The sequence below is a fragment of the Cavia porcellus genome, unplaced genomic scaffold, assembly GCF_034190915.1.
Source record: "Cavia porcellus strain 051 isolate PalLab524CR breed Dunkin Hartley unplaced genomic scaffold, mCavPor4.1 scaffold_3, whole genome shotgun sequence".
NCBI lineage: Eukaryota > Metazoa > Chordata > Mammalia > Rodentia > Caviidae > Cavia > Cavia porcellus.
In genome coordinates, this window is record NW_026947486.1 from 44,968,546 (window position 1) to 44,990,816 (window position 22,271).

Genomic DNA, 22,271 nt, shown 5'->3' on the forward strand with positions numbered 1-22,271 from the left:
AAATATATACAAACAAAATTTGTCTTTTGAGACAGGGTCTCATTAAGTAATTCAGGCTGGCCTTGAACTCACTATGTAGTTCAGGGCAGCCTCAAACTCAGGGCAATCCTCCTGCCTCAGCGTCTAGGATATTGGGATTATAGGCATGAGATGCCATACCCAGCTCAATTTTTTGTAGTGAAATAAATTCTGATGTTCTCTTGTACAGAAGGAAAACCACAGATAATACTAAAGTGATATATTTCACAAAACCTCCAAGGATTTTAAAAGTTTTCACCACAAGAGAAATGATAAATATTTAAGGAGGTAGATATTTTTTCAATTTCAATTCAACACAATGTATTGATCTATGTGGTATCCAACAAATACATACAATTTTAATGCATCAATTAAAAATTAATTAAAAAAAGAAATTAAGGAAAATTAAGAGAATTTTGTTATTTTATTACAATTTACTTCCAGAAACTTATAGCTTGCATTCTACCATTATATACAGTACACTGTAAATTTTCAATAATAAAACTAATATCTAGTAATATTATACACAGTTTAAATTAGATAGAAATTAATAGAACTTAGAAACTAATAAACATTCAGAGAGGGACTGGGCTGTCTGCAACGAGAGAGTCTCTGCAGAAGATAGAACACATCAGAACTGTGGCTGCAGGCCAATATAGGAAAGTAAAGGCCTCAAGACAAAATTACAAAGGTCAGACCTGCAGACTTTGCTAAGAGATACAGAGAAACTTGGCACTATACTGTAATTGGTACCACCCAGTCCATTAGGTCCAGGTATGCATCAGACACCTAAGTGGCTGACCAGAACACCTGAAAATTCACCTTTCTGGAAAGGTTCCTTATTTAGAAGTCACAGATAAGCCAAAGTTAATAGTATCAGCCATACACCACTGCTATATGCTCTGCTTCCCCACATTGTCAATATTAGTTAAGTGCCTATGCTTGTAATCTTGTTGGTTGATTATAATTTGACTTTAACTCACATTTGGGACTTTGCTGTATAAATTACCCAAGACAAAGGGTCTCTGGAATAACCCACTCAGGAGCTATTCCTATTCCCCAATAAAACTTTACTACTTTTAACTTTATTTGTCCTTTAGAATTCCTTCTTCAATTTCAGGGGACACAAACTCAGCACATTTGACATCTAGCAGATTGGGAGTTATATTTTTCCTATAGTAGAGGGGAAAAAAGGAAGAGGGATGTGTTATATACATGTTCCAACTTCAAACATGGAATGCAAACATTATGTACTACAAACATAGCAAAAAAAAGAAAAAGAATTAAAATGTGTTATGCATATGTACCAACTCCCTGAAGGAATGATAATGTTATATAATACTGAACTAAAATAAAATTTCAAAAATACATATACAAATGTCCGGAAGAACATGGCGGACAGATAGCAGCAGCTACCGAGATTCTCTGAATAGAATCCAGGAATGGTGCAGAGTGAGAAATCCTAAGCAAGAGAGGAGATATGCCCTGCTAACCCAAGAACGAACTAGGCTGAGAGAAACCAACTAGGAACGCAATCCTGGTGCTATAACAGGAACAGAAAAGCTTCAGTGTGGAAGCTGGAGCCCGTGCCATTGGAAACTGCCATTTGGGTTTCCTGCCGCCCCGGCTGCATCTGAATCAGCTCGACAGGAGAGAGATGCGCGAAAGCTCTGAGAACGGGAATCAGTGAACAGAGTTGAAAGCGGGACGGGCAGGGAGCAATGCATCGACCTACGGTGAGTGAGAAAAACTAGGACTCTTCCACAATCTAGGAGGCTCTAACAGAAGACATTCTGGGACTGGGCAGACTTACCAGAACAGGGTACTGTAGTGACTTCAGTCACATATCTCCCTCTCAAGCAGGATTGGTGAGCAGTGCCTAGTTTACATGACGCTGCTGGCTGAGACCCAGTAGGCTAGCACAGCCCAGGTCCCAGCGCCTGAATGTGACCTGGAGGGGCAGACCCCGCATAGGCTGCTTGGTCTCCCTGGTGCACTGCGGTGGGCGGGAACACCTAGCCGGCACAATTCAATCAGACTGTGGCTGACAGGAAAGGAAGCTGGGCCTCCTATATACGCTTGCATATATAAGGAACAAAGAATATGGAAAGAGGGAGCAACAAGAAAGGCCCCTCAGCCCCCAATCCTGAGAAACAGGCAATAGCAGACACCGCACCAACAGACATAAAGAGCTATCTCCAGAGCCTCATAGACGAGTTCAGGAATGAAGTTATTAATGACCTGAAGCTAGACATAAGCAGAATAGTTAGAGAAACGCTAAGCACCACCCAAGAAAAAACAGATGGTGGAATGGAAGAACAGAAAAAGAGGGAAGAATTGTTTGATGGAGAAAACAGAGAAAGCATAGAATACATGAAGCAGGTTCAAAGAGATTACCAGGAAACTAAAAACTCTATCGAAAGCTGGCATAACAGCTTAAAAGAAACAAGGGATAGATTATCTGAACTGGAGGCCAGATTTGTAATATGGGAGTATGAAATGAAAAACTTCTTAAAAATAACAAACAAACAGCAATAATACAAAGATTAGAAGATGATAAGAGGATCCATAACTTAAGAACATAAAAGAAGAGGTAGGGACACAAACAAATGAACTACAAAAGCTACTTGCAGAAATAATCCAGGAGAATTTTCCTAATTTAGAAAAAGGTAAAGATACTCAGATGTTCAGGACCCCAGCCACCTAAAACCCAAACAAAGCTACACTCAGGCATATAATAATCAAAATACCAGAAATCCAATATAAGCACAGAATATTAAAAGCCATCAGAGACAAGAAACAGATCACTTACAAGGGAACACCCATCAGAATTACAGCAGACTTCTCAGCACAAACCATCAAATCACAAAGAGCGTGGGGGGAAATAATTCAAGCTTTGAAAGATAATAACCTCCAGCCAAGATTGATATATCCTGCACAACTATCCCTGGAAATTGATGGAAAAACAAGGTACTTCCAGGATAAAGAGGAACTAGGGGAATATGTAACCACCAATTCAACTCTACAGAGAATACTGCAGGATATTCTAAAAAAGAAAAATACGAAGAATCCAGAAATAGTGGCAGAGAGGCCACAATGAATGGAGCAGAAAACAAAATGAAGAAGACAAACTGACAACTAATGACAGAAAAAGAGCTCAACAGAAATGAGGCAGAGAAGATTGGATGATAGGAACAGCTATTTTGGAGAAAATGACATCATAATAGGTAATGCTGATTTAGTATCATCTTGTTTTGAAGTCTCATCAAGCTTTTGCTCTTCTGTCTCCATTGGTCTTAGCATGTTGTATCTTATAGGATTTTGTTATATGTGATAGTATAAACAAAAACTTTTGTAGACAAGGAGATTATACAGAAACCATTGTTTATTTTCTGTTAGTTGATTCTAAATACCCTGTAATACTGTCATTCTCTTAAATGGTTTTACATTGTTTTGATATATTTGATGCTACAGTATACGAAGTTATACTCAAAGATTTCAAGGAAAGAGACAATATGGTAACTTCTTTTATGTTCTTAATTTTATGTCGGGATTATCTTGTGGTGAAACACTATTTTGCTTAAATGGTTATGTTTTGATCTGCGCTGTTTTGTTGTTACGCCCTCTTTTATCACAATCTCCATTTTATTTACTTTTTTATTTTTATCCTTTTAATTAAGGGAAAAATAAATTTAAAAATAGCAGGATATATTATAGTAACCCACTTTGATTTTCTATTAACTGGATTTGAAGCCCTGTACCGCTCTCACCATCTTGTTTTGACTGATGTTCCTCTGTTCTGTTTTGCTTGATAGTACCAGGTTCGAAAGTTTAGGCAACAGCTGTGAAGATAGTTGTTGACTATTATCTACTTTTGAAGACCTGTAATGTCTCCAATGTTTTGGTTCTGTTGGTTTCATTCTTTACTGTTTTGTTCAATTTTAATATAACTGATGATATAGGCAATTCTATTGGAGATAGCGGGAGGCACTATGGTAACCAATGTTGATCACCTTGTATTATGTTTTTACATTATCTATTATGTCCACCCTTTTGATTTGACCGACTCTGTTCTGTTATGTCACATTTGGTTTTACTCTCTTCCAAAAAAAAGTAATAAGAACTGTGGGAGCAATAAAACCTAAAATGTGTAATAGTTATTGTACAAAAGAGAGGAAAAGAAAGTACTCTAAATGATATAACTGCATGTATATTTAAGTGTATAAGACAGACAATGATATTACTGAGTTTTGTTGGACCATTGAACAGAACTGTTTGGTCTCACTGTTTGAATGCCCACTATATAAGCTTTAATTTTGTAACTTGAACAAATATTTCTAAGATTATAATATGTAATCCATTAACTAGTGATTTCCTACTGTTTATTTTTTTCTGAAATTCTGTATAACTTGTACCCTTTTTCTGCTTTTTTTTCTTTTTCTCCTTAAATAAAATTTTTTTAAAAAGACAAAAAAAAATACATATACAAAAATTTAACTTCAGCCAGGAGAGGTGGCACATGCCCATTTATCCCAGGACAGTACAAGGGTAAGGGAATAGGATTACAAATTCAAACCCAGCGTGGGCAATTTAGGGACACACATTCTCAAAATTTTAAAGAAAGGCCGAGTATGTGGCTTAGTGTCAAAGCTGTAGGTTCAATCTGTAGTAATGCCTGTGCCAGTGAACATACACACCACCAAACTATTATTCCTAGTGCTAAAAGAAAAATTTAAGAACGTAAAACCAAGTACAATATAAGAGTCTAATATACAAGTAAAAGAATTTTTTTCAAATATGTAACACATAGAGTTCCAAGGGTTTTTTTTTCTTTCTTTCCTTTTTTTTTGAGACAGTCTCACTCTGTAATTCAGGATGGCCTTGAATTCGCACCATCCTTCTGCCTCCGGATCCAGAGTCTGGGATTATAGGAGTGGGCTACCATGTCCCGCATTCTAAGCATTTTCTTTTTCTTTTTTTTACTGATGAAATTATTTATTTTAAAACTTCTCAGTAACATCTCTGGTTGTACCAAAGAGAAAATATGGTATCAACAAGATAAGATTTGAGAACTGACACAATGAAAAAAGAAACAGAAACAAAATATATTATTGTAGCAGATGTCAACAAACCTTTCTAAGTACCTGACAGATGAAAATGGGATAAAGTAGGTGACATACTACAGTGGCTTCTAAAGAAAATCAAGATAGTTTAGCTGTTAATATTGCCCACTTAGTCCTTTGTTGATTTTTTGTTGTTGTTGGTGGTGATGATGATGATGATTTTTGAAAGGGGCTACTTAACTCAGATTGTTTTAATTTACTACAGTCTGGTAACCTGGGCATCTATTTTGAAGATAACAATGTACAGTACTTTTCTGTTTTGTTCTGATTTATTGTTTTGTTTTATTCAATGTTATGTTTTATATTGCTTTTATTCTGTTTTGTTTTGTTTTGTTGGATTTTGCTGTCTGATGGTATGAACGAGTATTATGAAGATAGTAAGCTATACTATGGTAGCCACTGTTGATTTTCTATTATCCTGTTTTGAAATTGTGTACCACATTCAATGCTTTGTTTTGATTGCTTTTATTCTGTTTTGTTTTGTTGGGTTCTATTCAGTTTAAAATTTAAAAATTACTACAAAGGTCACATTTAGTAGAAGGAAAAACCATAGTCTACAATTAAAATTTCATAAATAATTAATAATTTGAGAAACATGTATTTCAGAGCTTCAAAGCTTTGGTAATTGATACTTTAGATACTTTATCAGTTATACTGATAGGAAGAAAGCTTCTTAAATTGTTCATTGAGCTACTCTCAAAAAATTACAATTTAACATCTATAACTGATGTGTTAACATGAAATGGGCTATTAAACATAAGTTATTCTCAAATAACTATTGTTCACTTTTGTTAACATAAAATAAAATTTTTAAAGGAATAATATTACCTTAAATAGTCAAATTTCATATTCTTTATTATTCATAGATTAATAAAAGACTTGGACATCCCTCTTAAACTACACTGTGATTCTATCATTGGGATAAAAATACATAGTTTTTAACTGTCTGTAAATTTTACTATTCAAAACAAAACAGTACATTAAATCTAACAGCTGTTGACAGATACAAATGAAAATGTGTGCCTCATTAAAATTTAACTTTCCTTCATAAACTCAAAAGAAAACTTTTTCCTTATATAATAGCTAAAAGGTAGTTCTGGACTTAGCATGGTAGTACACGACTGTAATCCCAGCACTTAGGAGACTGAAACAGGAGGATCCCCATGAGTTCAAGGCCAGCCTGGACTACAAAGTGTGTTCAAAACTAGCCTGAACTACATAGCGAGAGTCTGTCTCAAGAAAAAAAAGCAATTGTGTAAAATACTAACGTTCAAATAATATTTTCCCAACCCAGAAAGTTTCTTAAGAGTATCATTATAATTTTACTTTCTAAAATGCATTGATACTATGAAATAACTATCATTTTGGCTATTACATAGTATCTTTTAGTAGATGTGTAAAAACTTTAATTCCCCTTTAGTGTTGTAATCAATTATTATATGCACAGAGGGATGACTGGCACTTTCTAACTTGTATCAACTAAAACTGGCACATGACTTAGAGAATAGTAAGTGAACAAAAAGTGAAAAATCATACTCTAGAACAGAAACTAGACTTTATTACATGAATGGGAACAACCCCAGATGGAAACAGAGGGTGTCTCACTCACTCACTCATTCATTCATACACACACGTTTATAGATCATGAAGTAATGCTGACGCATACTTTTAAAAGGGAATAGATAAAAGTTATAAAAAAATTCTTCATAATAAAACCACTCAGAAAACAACTTTTAAATTTCATGTACTTCAAGCATTTGTGTGTAGTTTTAGTATAACATAGAAAGCGTTGTACAAGCCCTGCCTTATATTCTGCCTTCAAACATTAGGGATTTGATAACTAAGAAGCAACTGTATAGATTTACTTTGTATTCATCTTAATATTAATGTGACTGTATATTTTTAAATATTCTGGATTTTTTGTATATCTGCTTTTATGAGCACAGTCCATATTAATAATTTGCCATGAGTAGCTCTTTACAAACTAAAAGCAGCATTGATATATACTGCCAATGTTTTTCTCATTTATTTTGTTCTTAAGGTTAATTCTATTTTGACAATATTAGAGAGTTTTTAAAATTAGAAATATTGTGCTTTCAAGGATACCCAATTTATTCACATGTAAAATTGGAAAACAAAAAACTGGCATGTCAAAATTATTAACATAACATTCTTCAGAAGAACACTGGCTTTATAAAAAAAGATAAAAACAGTAAGCATCCTGGTTACCTGTTAAATGATCTAAGTAGTACTGATACAGCTTGCACTGTATAGGAGTCATTCTCACAGCTAAAACATATTCATGTTTTGGAGGCAAAAACTTCGTTAATGCTGTATAATCTTTCCTCTGTAAATAATAAAGAGAATGAAAATTCATCCAAATATTCCAAAGAAATGAACTGCTTTATGAATCCTCATTGTTTTTAACTAAAATCTTTTTCACCACTCTAATCACACAGTAACCCATATAATTATAGATAATATATTTTATGTGATTGTACAACATGGTGCACTGGTAAGAAGATACTTCAATATACCAGGCAGATTCTCTATGATGAATGTGATCATTACATATATGTAAAATGTATTGACAGAATCTGATTAAAGAAAAAAATATATACTAGGCACATTTTAAATTGAAGTGATCTTATGACCAAGTAACCACATAAAGCAATCCAAGTTTTCAACACAGTCTCTATAAAGAAAAAAACAAAAAAAAATATAGGGAAAAGATATGGTAGATAGGGGTCTTGCTATGTAGTTTGGGTTGGTCTTGAACTAATGGTGGTCCTTTTGCCTCTGCCTCCTGAGTGCTGGGCTTACAAGGGTATACAACCACACATGGCTTTAAAAAGTCTAGTTTAAAAGTGGCTTCTTTCTTAATCCATACTGGCCTCTTCCACAACTATTTCAAATGAGGGAGGTATAGAATAATGTACCATAGAATTAGGGTTAGGGTAGAATTTTTAAAATCAAAACACAGCTCTCATCTTCTTAAGGAACTCTCTCTCTTAAAACTATATAATAAAAAAATGAACCTACATAATAAAATACAAAGGTTGATACTTAGCTATTAATTGATTGTGTTCTAAACTTTTCAATGAAACTTTCGATAAAAGTCAAATGCTGCATAAACTACTAAGCAAAATTCAAGGAGACATAACTAAAGCTATATACTACAAAAAGAGAGGAAAGAAAACACAAAACAATTTAAAGTTTTAACCCAGAAAATATTTTGAGACTACAATAAAAGAAAGTAACAAAACGTTACTATGGAACGTAACTGTACCTGAACACATCCAGCTAACATCTCATAGAGAATGTGGGCACGTTTTTTCATCACTCTGACATCTACCATGGTAGAATCTGCACACTGACCATTTTGGATTGGATTTATAAATCTATTTCTGAATTCCTTAATGGATCCAAGCAAATTTTCCTTGATAAAGTTAACCATGCAATGATCTAAAATAGAAAATATTAATTCATCAACAACATTAATGGTGGTTTAAAAGACTAACAAAAATTTTTCAACAAACTGCTCATGTCAAATATACCATGTAAAGATTAGAATTAAGCCACAAAGAAAGCATATCAAAGTAAGTGTAGAATAAATATTGGTTGTAAGTCAGATCTATTAAAAAAGACTACATAAATCAGATGAGAATTTGAAGTAAAAATCACACTAAAATACTAGCATGAGTTTATTTTAAATACTGGTGATTAAACCCAGAGCATCATGAATACTATGCAAGTTGCTGTACTGAGCTCCCCATCCAGCCCTCATTGTAAATGTTTCAAAAACACACACTTAAGGTCTTTTTGTTCTGAATTAATATTCTTTATAAGAAGTAGGACATATAAAACAAGTGATCTATAAATCAAACCTTAATATTACAGTGAGGTTCTTCTGTGAAAACAAGATACATACACAATAAAAATAATAAAAGTGAGGGAATACACTACTATACTAAAGGTTATATTAACTCAATTGCATATTTTATTAGTGCTATAGATTGTCCTATAATAAAAAAGTTACAGTGTGAAACAGCATGATTTCTTTCTATAAGCAAAATATCAACAGAAAAAGCAAAATGAACAGATAAAAACCAGGGTACAATGAAATAATTAGTAATATGAACAAAATAGAAAATAGTCAAATCATCTCACTTGAAAATAATGGTATTCTTTTAAAATAAACTAAGCAGGATCCATAAGATCATAATCAGGAACTAGAAGAAAGGCAAATAAAAAACCTGCAAATCTGTACATCAGGCAATACCAATAATCAACAGTATAATCACAGATATTAACTCACACTCAATTAGGTTATTTTGAAGTGGTGTTCCTGTTAAAATAATCCTCCTTCGTGATCTGATAGAATTCATTGCTTTTGAAACAGCAGATGCTTCATTTTTTAGAATATGGCCTTCATCACAAACAACAAAATCAGGACCTGATATAAAATATATACATAATGACACTTAACTACAATGCAACAAAACTGAAAATCTGATTTATACAAATAAACAAAATTAATCCTTTAACACTGTAGATCCTGTAGGAACATAAAACATTATAAGTATAATCATATTTTATCTACTGCTATATTTAGTTAATTTAGCACTAATCATTTTAATTATAGCCCAAAAGTCAAGAATCAAAGTACTACTAAAAATGATACTTAAGGTCCTCTGAATGAGTATACAAAACTGGTCAAGAAAAAAATGCCAGAGACTTTTTAAATAGGAAAAAAAAGTAGGACATAAAAAGATTCTTTTAACAAATCTGAGGTAGCTGATTAAAATATTAAAATTAAAGTGTCTTAAGATAGTGTAATATTCTACAAGAAACAAAGTAGTATTACCAACTTAACTTCCTCCAAATAACTAACACTTGTTGCTATGGAAAAATTAGCTAATAAAAGAAAGCTAACTTAGTTGTTACATTGGCATGATTGGGTGGAAAAACACCTTTCTTCTTACAAAAGATCTTACAGCTCTCAAAAGAAATTGTATAGGTTCATTTTCCAAAAAGGAATTTTCTACAAAAGCATCCTACCTACGCAATTTATTTGATAGTTATACACAAACATTACTTAAATACTGATCTAAACAACAGCTGTCAAATTATCACCCATTTATTACACAGTAGAGAAAATTTGTGTTTGTGTTCTACATGACTTTCAGCATTAAATTCTTCAATATGATAGTAAATACAATTGTTATTCAGGACTCAGAGCTGCAAAAATAATAAAACAATATTTTTAGTCATTAATATGCTTTGTAGAACTAGAATCTATCTAGTTTCACATTACAAGACTATATATTATTTATTCTGTTGAGTGTGTGATGAAATGGGTACCAGTATGTAGTCTTTCTGGGATTGTTTTAGTAGTAATGGGAATCGAACTCAGGACCTCACGTTTGCCAGGCCAACACTGTGCTGCTGAACTATATCCCAGCCGCTCTAAGAATTTAAATTGCTTCCAAAATATTCTGTCAGTTTTATCACATGTAACAGCACATAAACCTTGTAAATGCTTTGACTCATATTTCAGTTTCTAAGAATTTGTCCTAAAGCTGTACTTCTAAAGTGCACAAAGACACATAAAAGAATATCAGTAGCACTGTATGTTATGGGGAAAAATTAGTAACAGTGTACAGTTAGAAACAGTTGCAAAAAAAGGGGTCCACCACAGGGCATTAATCTATGATGTAATGGAGTAATTTAATGAGCAAAAATTCAGTATGTGTATCTGTATGCAAAAACAGTGAAATATATGAGAAATATGTTGCTGAAAGACTCTAAGGCATGACGATCCTTGCAAGCTTGAGATCAACAGAACAACAAAGTGAGCTCAAGGCCAGCCTGAACTACATAAGACTCTGTCTCAAAAAGACAAAAAAAAGCTGTGAAATCCAGTAATGTTTTTTTATTCTTTGTTTAGAGTGGTTTTAATCTACCTTGTTTATTTAATTTCAACATATATGAAGGTAGAGACAGCCATTTTGAAGAGAACAAGAGACATTACAGTACCCATTGTTGATTTTCCTATTGTCTGGTTTTGAAGCCCTGTAATGCTTTCATTATTCTGTTTTGATGAGTTTTATACTTGTTTTGTATGAATTTATTGTGTGTTAAGATATGGACAACTATTTAGAAGAAAACAAGAGACATTATGATAGCCAGTGATGATCTCCTGTTGTCTTGCTTTGAAATCCATGTCAATTACATTGATTTCATCTGATCTGCTTTGTTTTGTTTTGTTCTGTTCAGTTTTGCCCTCTTTAAAATAAAGACAAAAATAGGAATCTAGTTGCAGAATATAGATGTTCCTTAACTTACAATGAAGTTATGTTCTACTAAGTTCATCATAAATTGAAAATGCACTTAATATACCTACAGTAATGAACTTTATCAAACATCACAGCTTAACAATAATATGATATCATGTTGGGAGCCGCAGCCCCGAGCCCGGTCGCCTCACTTGGCGGACGTGAGGCCTGTAGTAAAGAGTGAGGCCTGAGGTAGATTACCCCTCCCATCGAATACGTTAGTTTCCTGCTTACCGCGTAAACAACCCGCTCAACAATATAGTCTGCCTGGCAACTGATGATGTTAGCCAATCAGCTTGCCTTGCTTACTTTAACATGATTGGACACTGTACCCGTATATATACTGGTGCCACCCCTGGGAGGAAGTAGAAGCCAGATAGAAGCCCGGAAGTAGAAGCCCAAAAGGAGCCGCGGAGAGCGGACCGGTAGAGGCTTTGGGGCAGGCTGAAGCACAAAAGGAGCCGCGGGGAGCAGACCAAAGGAGGCTTCAGCTGGGAGAACCCAGGGCAGGCTGTACGGAGAAGGAAAATAAAAAGAAAAGGTTGTCCACTACCAGACTTTGTCGTGTGTCCTTCCTGCCGGCCGGGAGCGGACATCGACATTTGGTGGCCCGTACGGGGACTGATCACCCCCGAGACGTGGAAGTGGACAACGCTCCAGTACAGAGCTGCGAGACAGGTGAGTTGGGGATAAGCCTGGGCTCTGGGTGGCGCGCACCTACAGGGCTTTTAGACTCCCCTCAGGCTCACGCGTAAGTGGCGGATTTTTGGGCCTCACGCGGTGAGTAACATATTAAAAAATGGGAAACATGTTAGGTAGCGGCACTAAGAGCGAGGGTGGTTGTGGAGAAAGCTCTCAAGAGCTTACAAAAGTATGCAGGGTATCTGAGCAGGCCCAGTCAGGGAGCTCCCGAGAGGGGTCTGTCAAGGGGAACAAGGATGCTAAGGAGGAGGACGGGGCTCTAGCCTCGGAGTCGTCTGACTCCGAGGACGAGGGAAAGTTAAATGGCAAGGAGGCCAAAGAGACCAGCTGTCAGGAGCCTAAGTCGCTCAATAAGGAGTCGCAGGGTTCTTTTCCAGCGTTGCCCCGCGAATTGCGCTCTGCTCAACCTGGTCTGCGGAGGAGTAGAGAGCTCCTGAGAGCGCTCCCCGGCGCGAGAGGGAGGCGAAGCCTTCCGCCCCACCTTGGGGGCCGTTTCCGGAGGCGATCCCTCGCCGCGGGGCGGCCGCCCGGGAGCTCCCTTCCTCTTCGCCAGAACAGGAAGTGATGCACGGGCCCCCATTTTCCGCCCAATCACGGCCGTTGTTTTATGCTCCGCCGCCGGCGGATCGGTATTTTCACAGGTGGCTTTGGCAGGGGAGACGCTTGTTTCATGAGGTACATCCACCACCTGGGATGGATAGTGACCCCTACGAGATATTTCCTGTACAAGTGGCTATAGGCCAGGGACGCAATGTATGGGAGCCTTTTGAGATAAAACAGATTAGAGAACTTAAAAATGCAGTTACAACTTTTGGGCCGACTGCGCCTTACACCATTGCCATGCTGGAGAATCTGTCTTCTGGGCCCCTCACCCCCGCGGACTGGATTCAGCTGGCGGGGGCGTGTCTGCCCTCGGGCAGTTACCTGGATTGGCGAGCCTGGTATGCAGAGTCCTCTGCAGAGCAGGCTGAGAGAAACGCCAATCGGGGAGACCGGGGGTGGAACAAGAGAATGCTTGTGGGAGAGGGTCGGCGCGCTGATGGTCAGACTCGGTTCCCCGGCGCTCTCTGGCGGGGAGGAGATAGAGAGCCATCCGCTCCGCCCTGGAGCTCTTTTCTAAAAGCGGCTCCCCGCCGAGAGGCCGCCACAGGAAACCCTCCCTTCCCTCAGCCGGCACAGAAAGTGACGCCCCGTTTCACTCTGTCGCGACCGCAGTCTTATGACGTCGCGCCGCTGGGCAGACGGTATTTTCATGGGCGGCTACTCTGCCGAACAGGCTGAGAAAAACGCCGGTCGAGGAAAAAGGGGCTGGGGATTTAGCTCAGCGGCTTAAGCGCCTGCCTTACAAGTGTGCAGTTGTTAGTTCGATCCCTGGTACCACTAAAAAAAAAAAAAAAAAAAAAAAAAAAAAAAAAAAAAAAAAAAAAAAAAAACAAAAAAGATAAAAATAAAAAATAAAAAACAAAAAGGGGGAGTAAACCCTCGAGGTTTGATCCCTGGTGATGTTTGGCAGATGGACATCACACATATACAGGAGTTTGGGACTCTTAAATATGTTCATGTTTCCACAGACACCTGTTCTCGCGTCATATTTGCAACAGCAGAAACAGGTAAAAAAGTGTCTAATGTGATCAATCATTGCCTGGCGGCTTGGGCCGCATGGGACAAACCAAAAATATTAAAAACTGATAATGGACCAGCCTATATAGACAAAGCTTTCAATGAGTTCTGCAAAATGATGGAGGTTCAATTAAAACATGATATCCCATACAATCCCCAAGGTCAAGGAATCATTGAGAGGGCTCATAAAAGCCTCAAAAAAATTTTACAAAAACAAAAAGGGGGAGTAGGCCAAGGCCTGGCCCCAAAGGCACGATTATCCATGGCACTATTCACACACAATTTTTTAAATTTAAATAATGATAATCGCTCCCCAGCTGTGGAGCACTGCAACCCTTCCCCCAACCATAAAGGGTGGGTGAAGTGGAAAGATGTCCTGACAGGACAATGGATGGGCCCGGATCCAGTGGTCAGCTGGAACCGAGGCGCGGTTTGTGTTTTCCCACAGGAACCGGGACGAGAACCACTGTGGATACCGGAGAGACTGACACGGACAACAAAGCCCTCGACTAAAGATCAGACCTGCCCTACTGGAGATCCATCACAGACCAACCAACAAGATGAATAGAAATAGCGGTAGCCCGAAATGGACAAAAAGATCCTCAGGCATATGCATGGCTTGCTCGATTGGCCCACGACCGAGTCTAGATATGGCGGGCATCCTTCATTCTCCTCCATAAGGTGACAATACACAGCAGGGTAGATGAGTCAATGACGGGTAAGAGCGTGCCTCCCCAGCACGACTCGACCTAAGCCAGGCCCTACCCCATCCTGCACGTAAGCCGCTGGACTGTTAGATGCTGCCCAGGTCTAAATTTCTCTCCGAGGGGATTTCTTTACGGAGAGGAAATGAGTGCAAGCTTGTGTGCATCCAGGTTCCGTCCAGTTTGTGCCTGGCCCTAGAAAAAGGACGAGGGCCTCAGGGCCTTGGCAGACCATGGGACGGCCGACCAGGGTCTAAGCCAAGGACCTACGGTGGGCCTACGCATAGGGCATAAGCCTCTGCACCCAGTCCAGGAAGGGCTACGATGCGCACATTCATAAAAAATAAAAAAGGGGGAGATGTTGGGAGCCGCAGCCCCGAGCCCGGTCGCCTCACTTGGCGGACGTGAGGCCTGTAGTAAAGAGTGAGGCCTGAGGTAGATTACCCCTCCCATCGAATACGTTAGTTTCCTGCTTACCGCGTAAACAACCCGCTCAACAATATAGTCTGCCTGGCAACTGATGATGTTAGCCAATCAGCTTGCCTTGCTTACTTTAACATGATTGGACACTGTACCCGTATATATACTGGTGCCACCCCTGGGAGGAAGTAGAAGCCAGATAGAAGCCCGGAAGTAGAAGCCCAAAAGGAGCCGCGGAGAGCGGACCGGTAGAGGCTTTGGGGCAGGCTGAAGCACAAAAGGAGCCGCGGGGAGCAGACCAAAGGAGGCTTCAGCTGGGAGAACCCAGGGCAGGCTGTACGGAGAAGGAAAATAAAAAGAAAAGGTTGTCCACTACCAGACTTTGTCGTGTGTCCTTCCTGCCGGCCGGGAGCGGACATCGACAATATCACATGCTGGTTGTCAACCCTATGAACATACAGAAGACTGAGAGCTACAGTTTGCACTAATCATTAGCCCAGGAAAATAATGAAATTCTGAAATTCAAGTACAACCTCTACTGAATGCACATCATTCTCACACTATATAAATCTCAAAATCACAAGGCAAACCTAATTAAACTCACTTATTCCCATCCCCTAAGTCTCTGTAGTTATTATATGATAGTCCTATTTATATACTGACTTTATGTATGTACACATATATGTACAACACAGGCCCACGAAGACAGTTCAGTTTGCAGGCTCAGTCATTCATGAATTTTTCGTTAGAATCTAACAAATAATTGTTTGTGGAAACTCGCAGAATTTCACAGAAACTGAAAATATCCTCTAAAATTGGGTGGGGGAGGGGATAAGTTTGCAAGATCCAAGAGCACATAGATTGCTGCTGATAGGTCCCTACCCTGTAACACTTCTCAAGGGGATGTACCAGGATTCCTGCATCATAATAAATTGCTGTAAAACCTTTAGCTCTCTTGAGAGTTTTCCACTTCGTTTTCCTTAAAGCCTTAAAATCCCAAAGATGTCACCCAAACACCCTGCATCTTCAGTGGCTTTATTAATACAGTATTTAAATTAAGTTAAATTAAATTTACTTGAAACCTAGCTCACTTAAGTGTTTAAACTATAAAGGTAGGCCTTTTCCTGAACATATCTAAATCGCAGTATTTCAAAATTTCTGGGTGCTCTAAAAACATATTCCCCACAAATTTCAGGGGCCCAACTGTAAAATTTGCTTTCTGCCTTTCCTTTCCTCTCCTCTCCTCTACATTCCTTTCCTTCTCTTTTCCCTTCCCTTTCTTTCTCTTTTCTTTTCTTTGCTTTTCTTTTTTAAAGGAGAAAAAGTTCAGCTCAGTTTGTGGAAGTTTCAATCTGTAACTGGCTATCTCTTAAGGCAGGGTGGTGCAGCAGAAGGGCAACCTTTCAAGACAGCAGAAGATAATGAAAGCAATAAGAGCAAAAGGAAAAGGATATATCTAAGAGTTGCCAAATTCCCAACAGTATTGCTGGAAAGTTCAAGTCCCAGATCTGCTCCTAGATGTAAGTCAAGCTCTTAGCTGCAAGACCCTGTACAAATGAATAGAAAGTTAAACACTTTGTCAATGGCATAAGATAAACATTTCCATTCCATGAATAAAAAAGGTGTGGTATTTTTATATAATGGTGTACTACTGAACCATAAAGGATAAACTTGAGACTTTTATAGGTCAATGGATATAACTAGAAACCATATGCAAAGTGAAATAAATCAGACTAAGTGTAAACACTGTATTGTCTTCCTAGTGTGAGAAATATTATTAATACATATATATATATATAGAAGATAATTAAACGAGTCATGCTACTAATTTTTCTTATTTCACTGAAAGGCGAGGTTTGTGTTAATATTGTTTGGACCATTAAGGCAGATATTTTGTACCATGAGTAACTAATTTAATGATAACAATACGCAATATGTTAACCATTGTTACCCTCTAATTAATTTGTTTTGAAATTGTTTTACTTTTTTCTCTTAAACAAAAAAACAAAAACATTCCCATTCCAAATGTTACAAACAGGGGGATACAAAGGAATGGGACCAAAGCTGCAGCAATATACTGCAGGGCAAACATTCAGTCTTGCAGTTTTATGTGTAGCATCTGAAACAATTTGTGGCAAATTGTGAGCTCCAAAGTGTTTGGGTGGCTTTACCCCTATGGCACTTCAGGTGGGTGCAGCTCCCATACTTTCTCTCTTGGGTTGGCTTTGCTCCCTCCTTGAAAGTTGCCTTAAGAAGATATACGTTCCCAGCTTCAAACTTCTGGAGTCTCCACTGCACATTTGGCTTCACACTCACAGCTTGACACACTGCCCTCTCAGGGACACACTGACTGGGCTCCCAGGCCTTCTGAAATCTGCATGCAAGCCTTAATTCCATAGCTCTTACATTCTGTCATGTACCTAAAACCAGCACCATGTGGATGATGCCAAGGTCTGCTGCAAGATGGAGTAGTAGCCAGGCTTCTTTCTCTCTTGGTTGTAGGGATCCAGTGTATGGATAACTGATCACTCTGAATACAGTTCTGAGGCACAAATTTTCTATGCTGCTGCCATTCTGAAACACAGTGCAACTGTCATCATTCTAGAAATGGTACTCTGTAAATCTTTCACTTTTGTAATTTTCAGGCTGGAAAAGATGAAGTCTTGCTGCTTCTTGGGATAAACTCACATCTTTTCTATTCCCCTATTCCTTTTCAGCAATCAAGATCTCCTCTTTGAAGTCCATGGCTTTACTGACACTTCCTTTCTGGCCAAACACACATATTAAATCGTTCTCCTGGGCTCTTTGTTCCTGATTCATAACATAAATCTGTCTAAAAGCCCCTAACCACTGCCATGCCATTGCTTCAATATATGACTTTCTTCTGCCAGATTAATTAGTCCACCACCCTTAATCACAGTCTCAAGGAAAGTCTTTGGACAAAAGCAAAATTCACACAAACTTTCTGGGGAGCCCTGATACACATCATCTTGAGTTCAACAACCAATACAATCCTTATTCCCAGCAGAAACCGCCAAGCCTCATCTTTACCTGCTGGATTTCTAACAGCTTTCTGGTCTTCTGAGTTCTAATCAAAATCTCCCATACAGAACAGCCTAAGCCATACTGGTTTTTTGGATTTTTTTTTAGACAAGGTCTCAAGCTGACCTTAAACTCCTTAAGTAGTCCAGGTTTCCACAGCACTATTGCTGATCCTCTGGCTTCAGTCTCCCATGTGCTGGGATTATAGGCATACACTACCACATCTGGCACCATGCTGGTTTTATCATGGTAGCTTTGTAATACAAATTCAAGTAAGGAATTTTAATGCCCCTACTTTCTCTTTCTTGCTCAGAATTGTTTTTGCTATTCTAGGTCTCTTCTGGTTCCAAATGAATTTTAAGAAAGTTTTCTCTAAATGTGTGAGGTATGCTATGAGAATTTTGACCTGGATTTCATTACATCTATGTAACAATTACGGGAGTATGCCCATTTTCACTATGCTAGTTCTTTCTACCCAAAACAAGGAACATCTTTCCATTTTCTGGTATCATATTCAATATCATTTTTCACAACACTGTAGTTTTCAATGTAAAAGTCTTTTATTTTCTTCGATAGATTGATTCCTAGGTATTTCATTTTTGTCATTGAAAAAAGTGATTTCTGCCTAATAACTCTCTCTGTGAGTTTGTTACTTGTGCAAAGGACAGCTACTGGTCTTTGAGAGTCGACTTGGTATCTAGCTACTTGACTGAATTTGGTTACTAAATTTAGAAGTCATTTGGTAGAATTTTGGGGGTCTTTATTCTTTCCTTCCTATTTTTCTTCCTTTTATTTCTTCCTCTTTACTAATTGCTCTGGCTAATGTTTGCAGAACTAGATTGAATAAAAGTACCAAGAGTGCATATGTCTGTATTATTCCTGCCTTTAGAATGAAAGCTTTCAGTTTAAGTCCATTCAACATGAAGTTAGCTGTTGATTTGTCACAGATTGGTTTTCTCAGCTGAGATAAAGACCATCTATTTTCTATAGTGATTTCTACATGAATGTGTGTCAGATTTTGTCCAATGCTTTTTCTCCATCTATTAAAATGATTATATGGTTTTCCTCCTTGGCTCTGTTACTATAGTATGTTACATTTATTGATTTGCATACGTTGAAACATCCCTGTGGGACTTCCGGGAGAACATGGCGGATAGGTAACAGCAACTACCGGAGGCTCTCTGAAAGGCTCGGCTCAGAAATCAGGAATGATGCGGACTAAGGAGACATGAGCCGGTAGAGATATGCTCTGCTGACACAGGAACGAACTGGGCTGAGAGAAACCAACTTGGAATGCAGTCCTGGTGCTAAAATAGGAACAGAAAAGTCTCAGTGTGGAGGCTGGACCCCGCACCACTGGAAACCGTGGTTTGGATTTCCCACGGCTCAGTGGCTGCCTCCACAGCGGCTCGGCAAGGAGAGACGCGCAGAAGCTCTGGGAACGGAAGTCTGCGAACGGAGTCAAAAACAGGACGGACAAGGAGGCGTACACTGACTGGTGGCGAGGTGAGTTAGAGAAACTGACACTCCACCACAGTTTGACTCCAGCGGAGGACTTTCTGGGCTCAGGCAGTCCTGTAAGAGCAGGGCACGGTGGCAACTCCAGCCACACATTCCCCTCTCGGACGGGATTGGTGAAAAGTGCCTGGCCTGCGTGACGCTGCGGGCGGACTTGGTAGGCTGGCCTAACCCAGATCCCAGAGCCTTACGGTGGCCCGGAGGGGTGACTCCCGCGTAGGCTGCCTAGTCCATAACTCCCTGGTGCGCAGCGGTGGGCGGGAACACCTAGCCAGCGCAATTTGATCAGGCTGTGGCTGACAGGCAGGGAAGCTGGGCCTCCTATGTAAGCTTGCATTTTATAAGGAATGGAGAAAATGGGGAAGGGAAGCAACAAGAAAGGCTCCTCGGCCCCCAATTCTGAGAAACAGGCAATAGCGGACACCGCACCAATAGACATTAAGCGCCATATAGAGAGCCTCATAGACCAATTCAGGAATGAAGTTATCAACGACCTGAAGCTAGAATTATGCAGAATAGTTAGAGAAATGCTAAGCACCACCCAGGAAAAAACAGATGGTGGAATGGAAGAACAGAAAAAGAGGGGAGAATTGTTTGATGGAGAAAACAGAGAAAGCATAGAGTACGTGAAGCAGGTTCAAAGGGACTATCAAGAAATTAAGAAGTCTATCCAAGACTGGCATAACAGCTTGAAAGAAACTAAGGACAGACTACCTGAGCTGGAGGGCAGACTTGTAATATGGGAGAATGAAATGAAAAACTTCTTTAAAATAACAAAGAAACAAACAGCAATAATACAAAGACAAGAAGATGATAAGAGGATCCATAACTTAAGGATTAAGAACATAAAAGAAGAAGTAGGGACACAAACAAGTGAACTACAAAAGCTAATCACAGAAATAATCCAGGAGAATTTTCCTAATTTAGCAAAAGGTAAAAGATACTCAGATGTATGAGGCATACAGGACCCCAGCTACCTACAACCCTAACAGAGAAACACCCAGGCATATAATAATAAAAATTCCAGATATTAAATACAAGAACAGAATATTAAAAGCTGTAAGAGACAAGAAACAGACCACTTACAAGGGAACACCCATCAGAATTACAGCAGATTTCTCTGCACAAACCATCAAATCACGAAGAGCATGGGGGAAATAATTCAAGCTTTGAAAGATAATAATCTCCAGCCAAGATTGAGATATCCTGCACAACTGTCCCTGGAAATTGATGGAAAAACAAGGTGCTTCCAGGATAAAGAGGAACTGGGGGAATTTGCAACCACCAATTCAACCCTACAGAAAGTATTGCAGGATATTCTAAAAAAAGAAAAATACAAAGAACCCAGAAATGGTGGTGGGGAGGCCACAACAAATGGAGCAGAGAACAAAATGAAGAAGACAAACTGACGGCTACTGACAGAAAAAGGGCTCAACAGAAATGAGACAGAGAAGACTGGATGATAGGAACAGCTATTTTGGAGAAAATGACATCTTAATAGGTGTAATACTGATTTAGTATCATCTTGTTTTGAAGTCTCATCTAGCTTTTGTTCTTCTGTCTCCAATGGTCTAAATAGGTTGTATCTTATTGGATTTTATTATGTACGATAGTATAAGCAAAAACCTTTTAAAGACAAGGAGATTATACAGAAACCATTGTTCATTTTCTGTTAGTCGATTCTAAATACTCTGTAATGCTGTCATTCTCTTAAATGGTTTTACATTGTTTTGATATACTTAATGCTATAGTATATGAAGTTGTACTCAAGGATGTCAAGGAAAGAGTCAATATGGTAACTACTTTTAGGTCGGAATTATCTGGTGGTGAAACACTATTCTGCTTAAATGGTTATGTTTTGATCTGTGCTGTTTTGCTGTTATGCCCTCTTTTTTCTCAATCTCCACTCCATTATTTACTTTTTTATTTTTATCCGTTTAATTAAAGGGAAAAAAATAGCAGGATATAATATAGTAACCCACTTTGACTTTCTATTATCTTGATTTGAAGCCCTGTATTACTCTCACCATCTTGTTTTTGACTGATGTTCCCCTATTCTGTTTTGATGGACAGTATCAGGTTCGAAAGTTTAGGCATCAGCTGAGAAGATAATGAGATTCATTATAACGCCCATTCTCGTTGACTTTTATCTACTTTTGAAGACCTACAATGTCTCCAATGTTTTGGTTTTGTCGGTTTTGTTCTTTACTATTTTGTTCAATTGTATTATAACTAATGATATAGGCAATTCTATTAGAGATAGCGGGAGGCATTATGGTAACCATTGTTGATCACCTTGTATTATGTTTTTATATTATCTATTATGTCCACCCTTTTGACTTGACCGATTCTGTCCTGTTATGTCTCATTTGGTTTTACTCTCTTCCAAAAAAGCAATAAGAACCGTGGGAGCAATGAAACCCAAAATGTGTAATAGTCATTGTACAAAAGAGAGGAAAAGAAAGTGCTCTAAACTATATAACTGCATGTATATTTAAGTGTATAAGATAGAAAATGATATCACAGAGTTTTATTGGATCATTGAACAGAACTGTTTGCAGTATCATTGTTGGAATGTCCACTCTACAAGCTTTAATTTTGTGACTTTGAACAATTAATTCTAAGGTGGCAATATGTAATCCATTAACTAGTGATTTCCTACTGTTCATTTTTTTCTTCTGTAAATCTGTATAACTTGTACCCTTTCACTTTTTTTTTCTTTTCTCCTTAAAAAAAAAAAAAAAAGAAACATCCCTGCATCCTTGGAATGAAAATTCTAATAACAA

General features: G+C 38.3%; 1 protein-coding gene across 7 annotated transcripts in view; it reads right to left on the reverse strand.

Annotated features, from left to right (window-relative positions):
• Atrx (ATRX chromatin remodeler) overlaps positions 1–22,271 on the reverse strand; it is a 292,107-nt gene that overhangs the window by 89,401 nt on the left and 180,435 nt on the right. For all 7 annotated transcript variants that reach the window (XM_063246118.1, XM_013153686.3, XM_013153684.3 and 4 more), the window contains 3 exons: positions 9,460–9,597; positions 8,431–8,606; positions 7,371–7,488 (listed from right to left, as the gene is read on the reverse strand). In XM_063246118.1, coding sequence (XP_063102188.1) covers positions 7,371–7,488; positions 8,431–8,606; positions 9,460–9,597 — 432 coding nt within the window. The remainder of the gene's footprint in view (positions 1–7,370; positions 7,489–8,430; positions 8,607–9,459; positions 9,598–22,271) is intronic.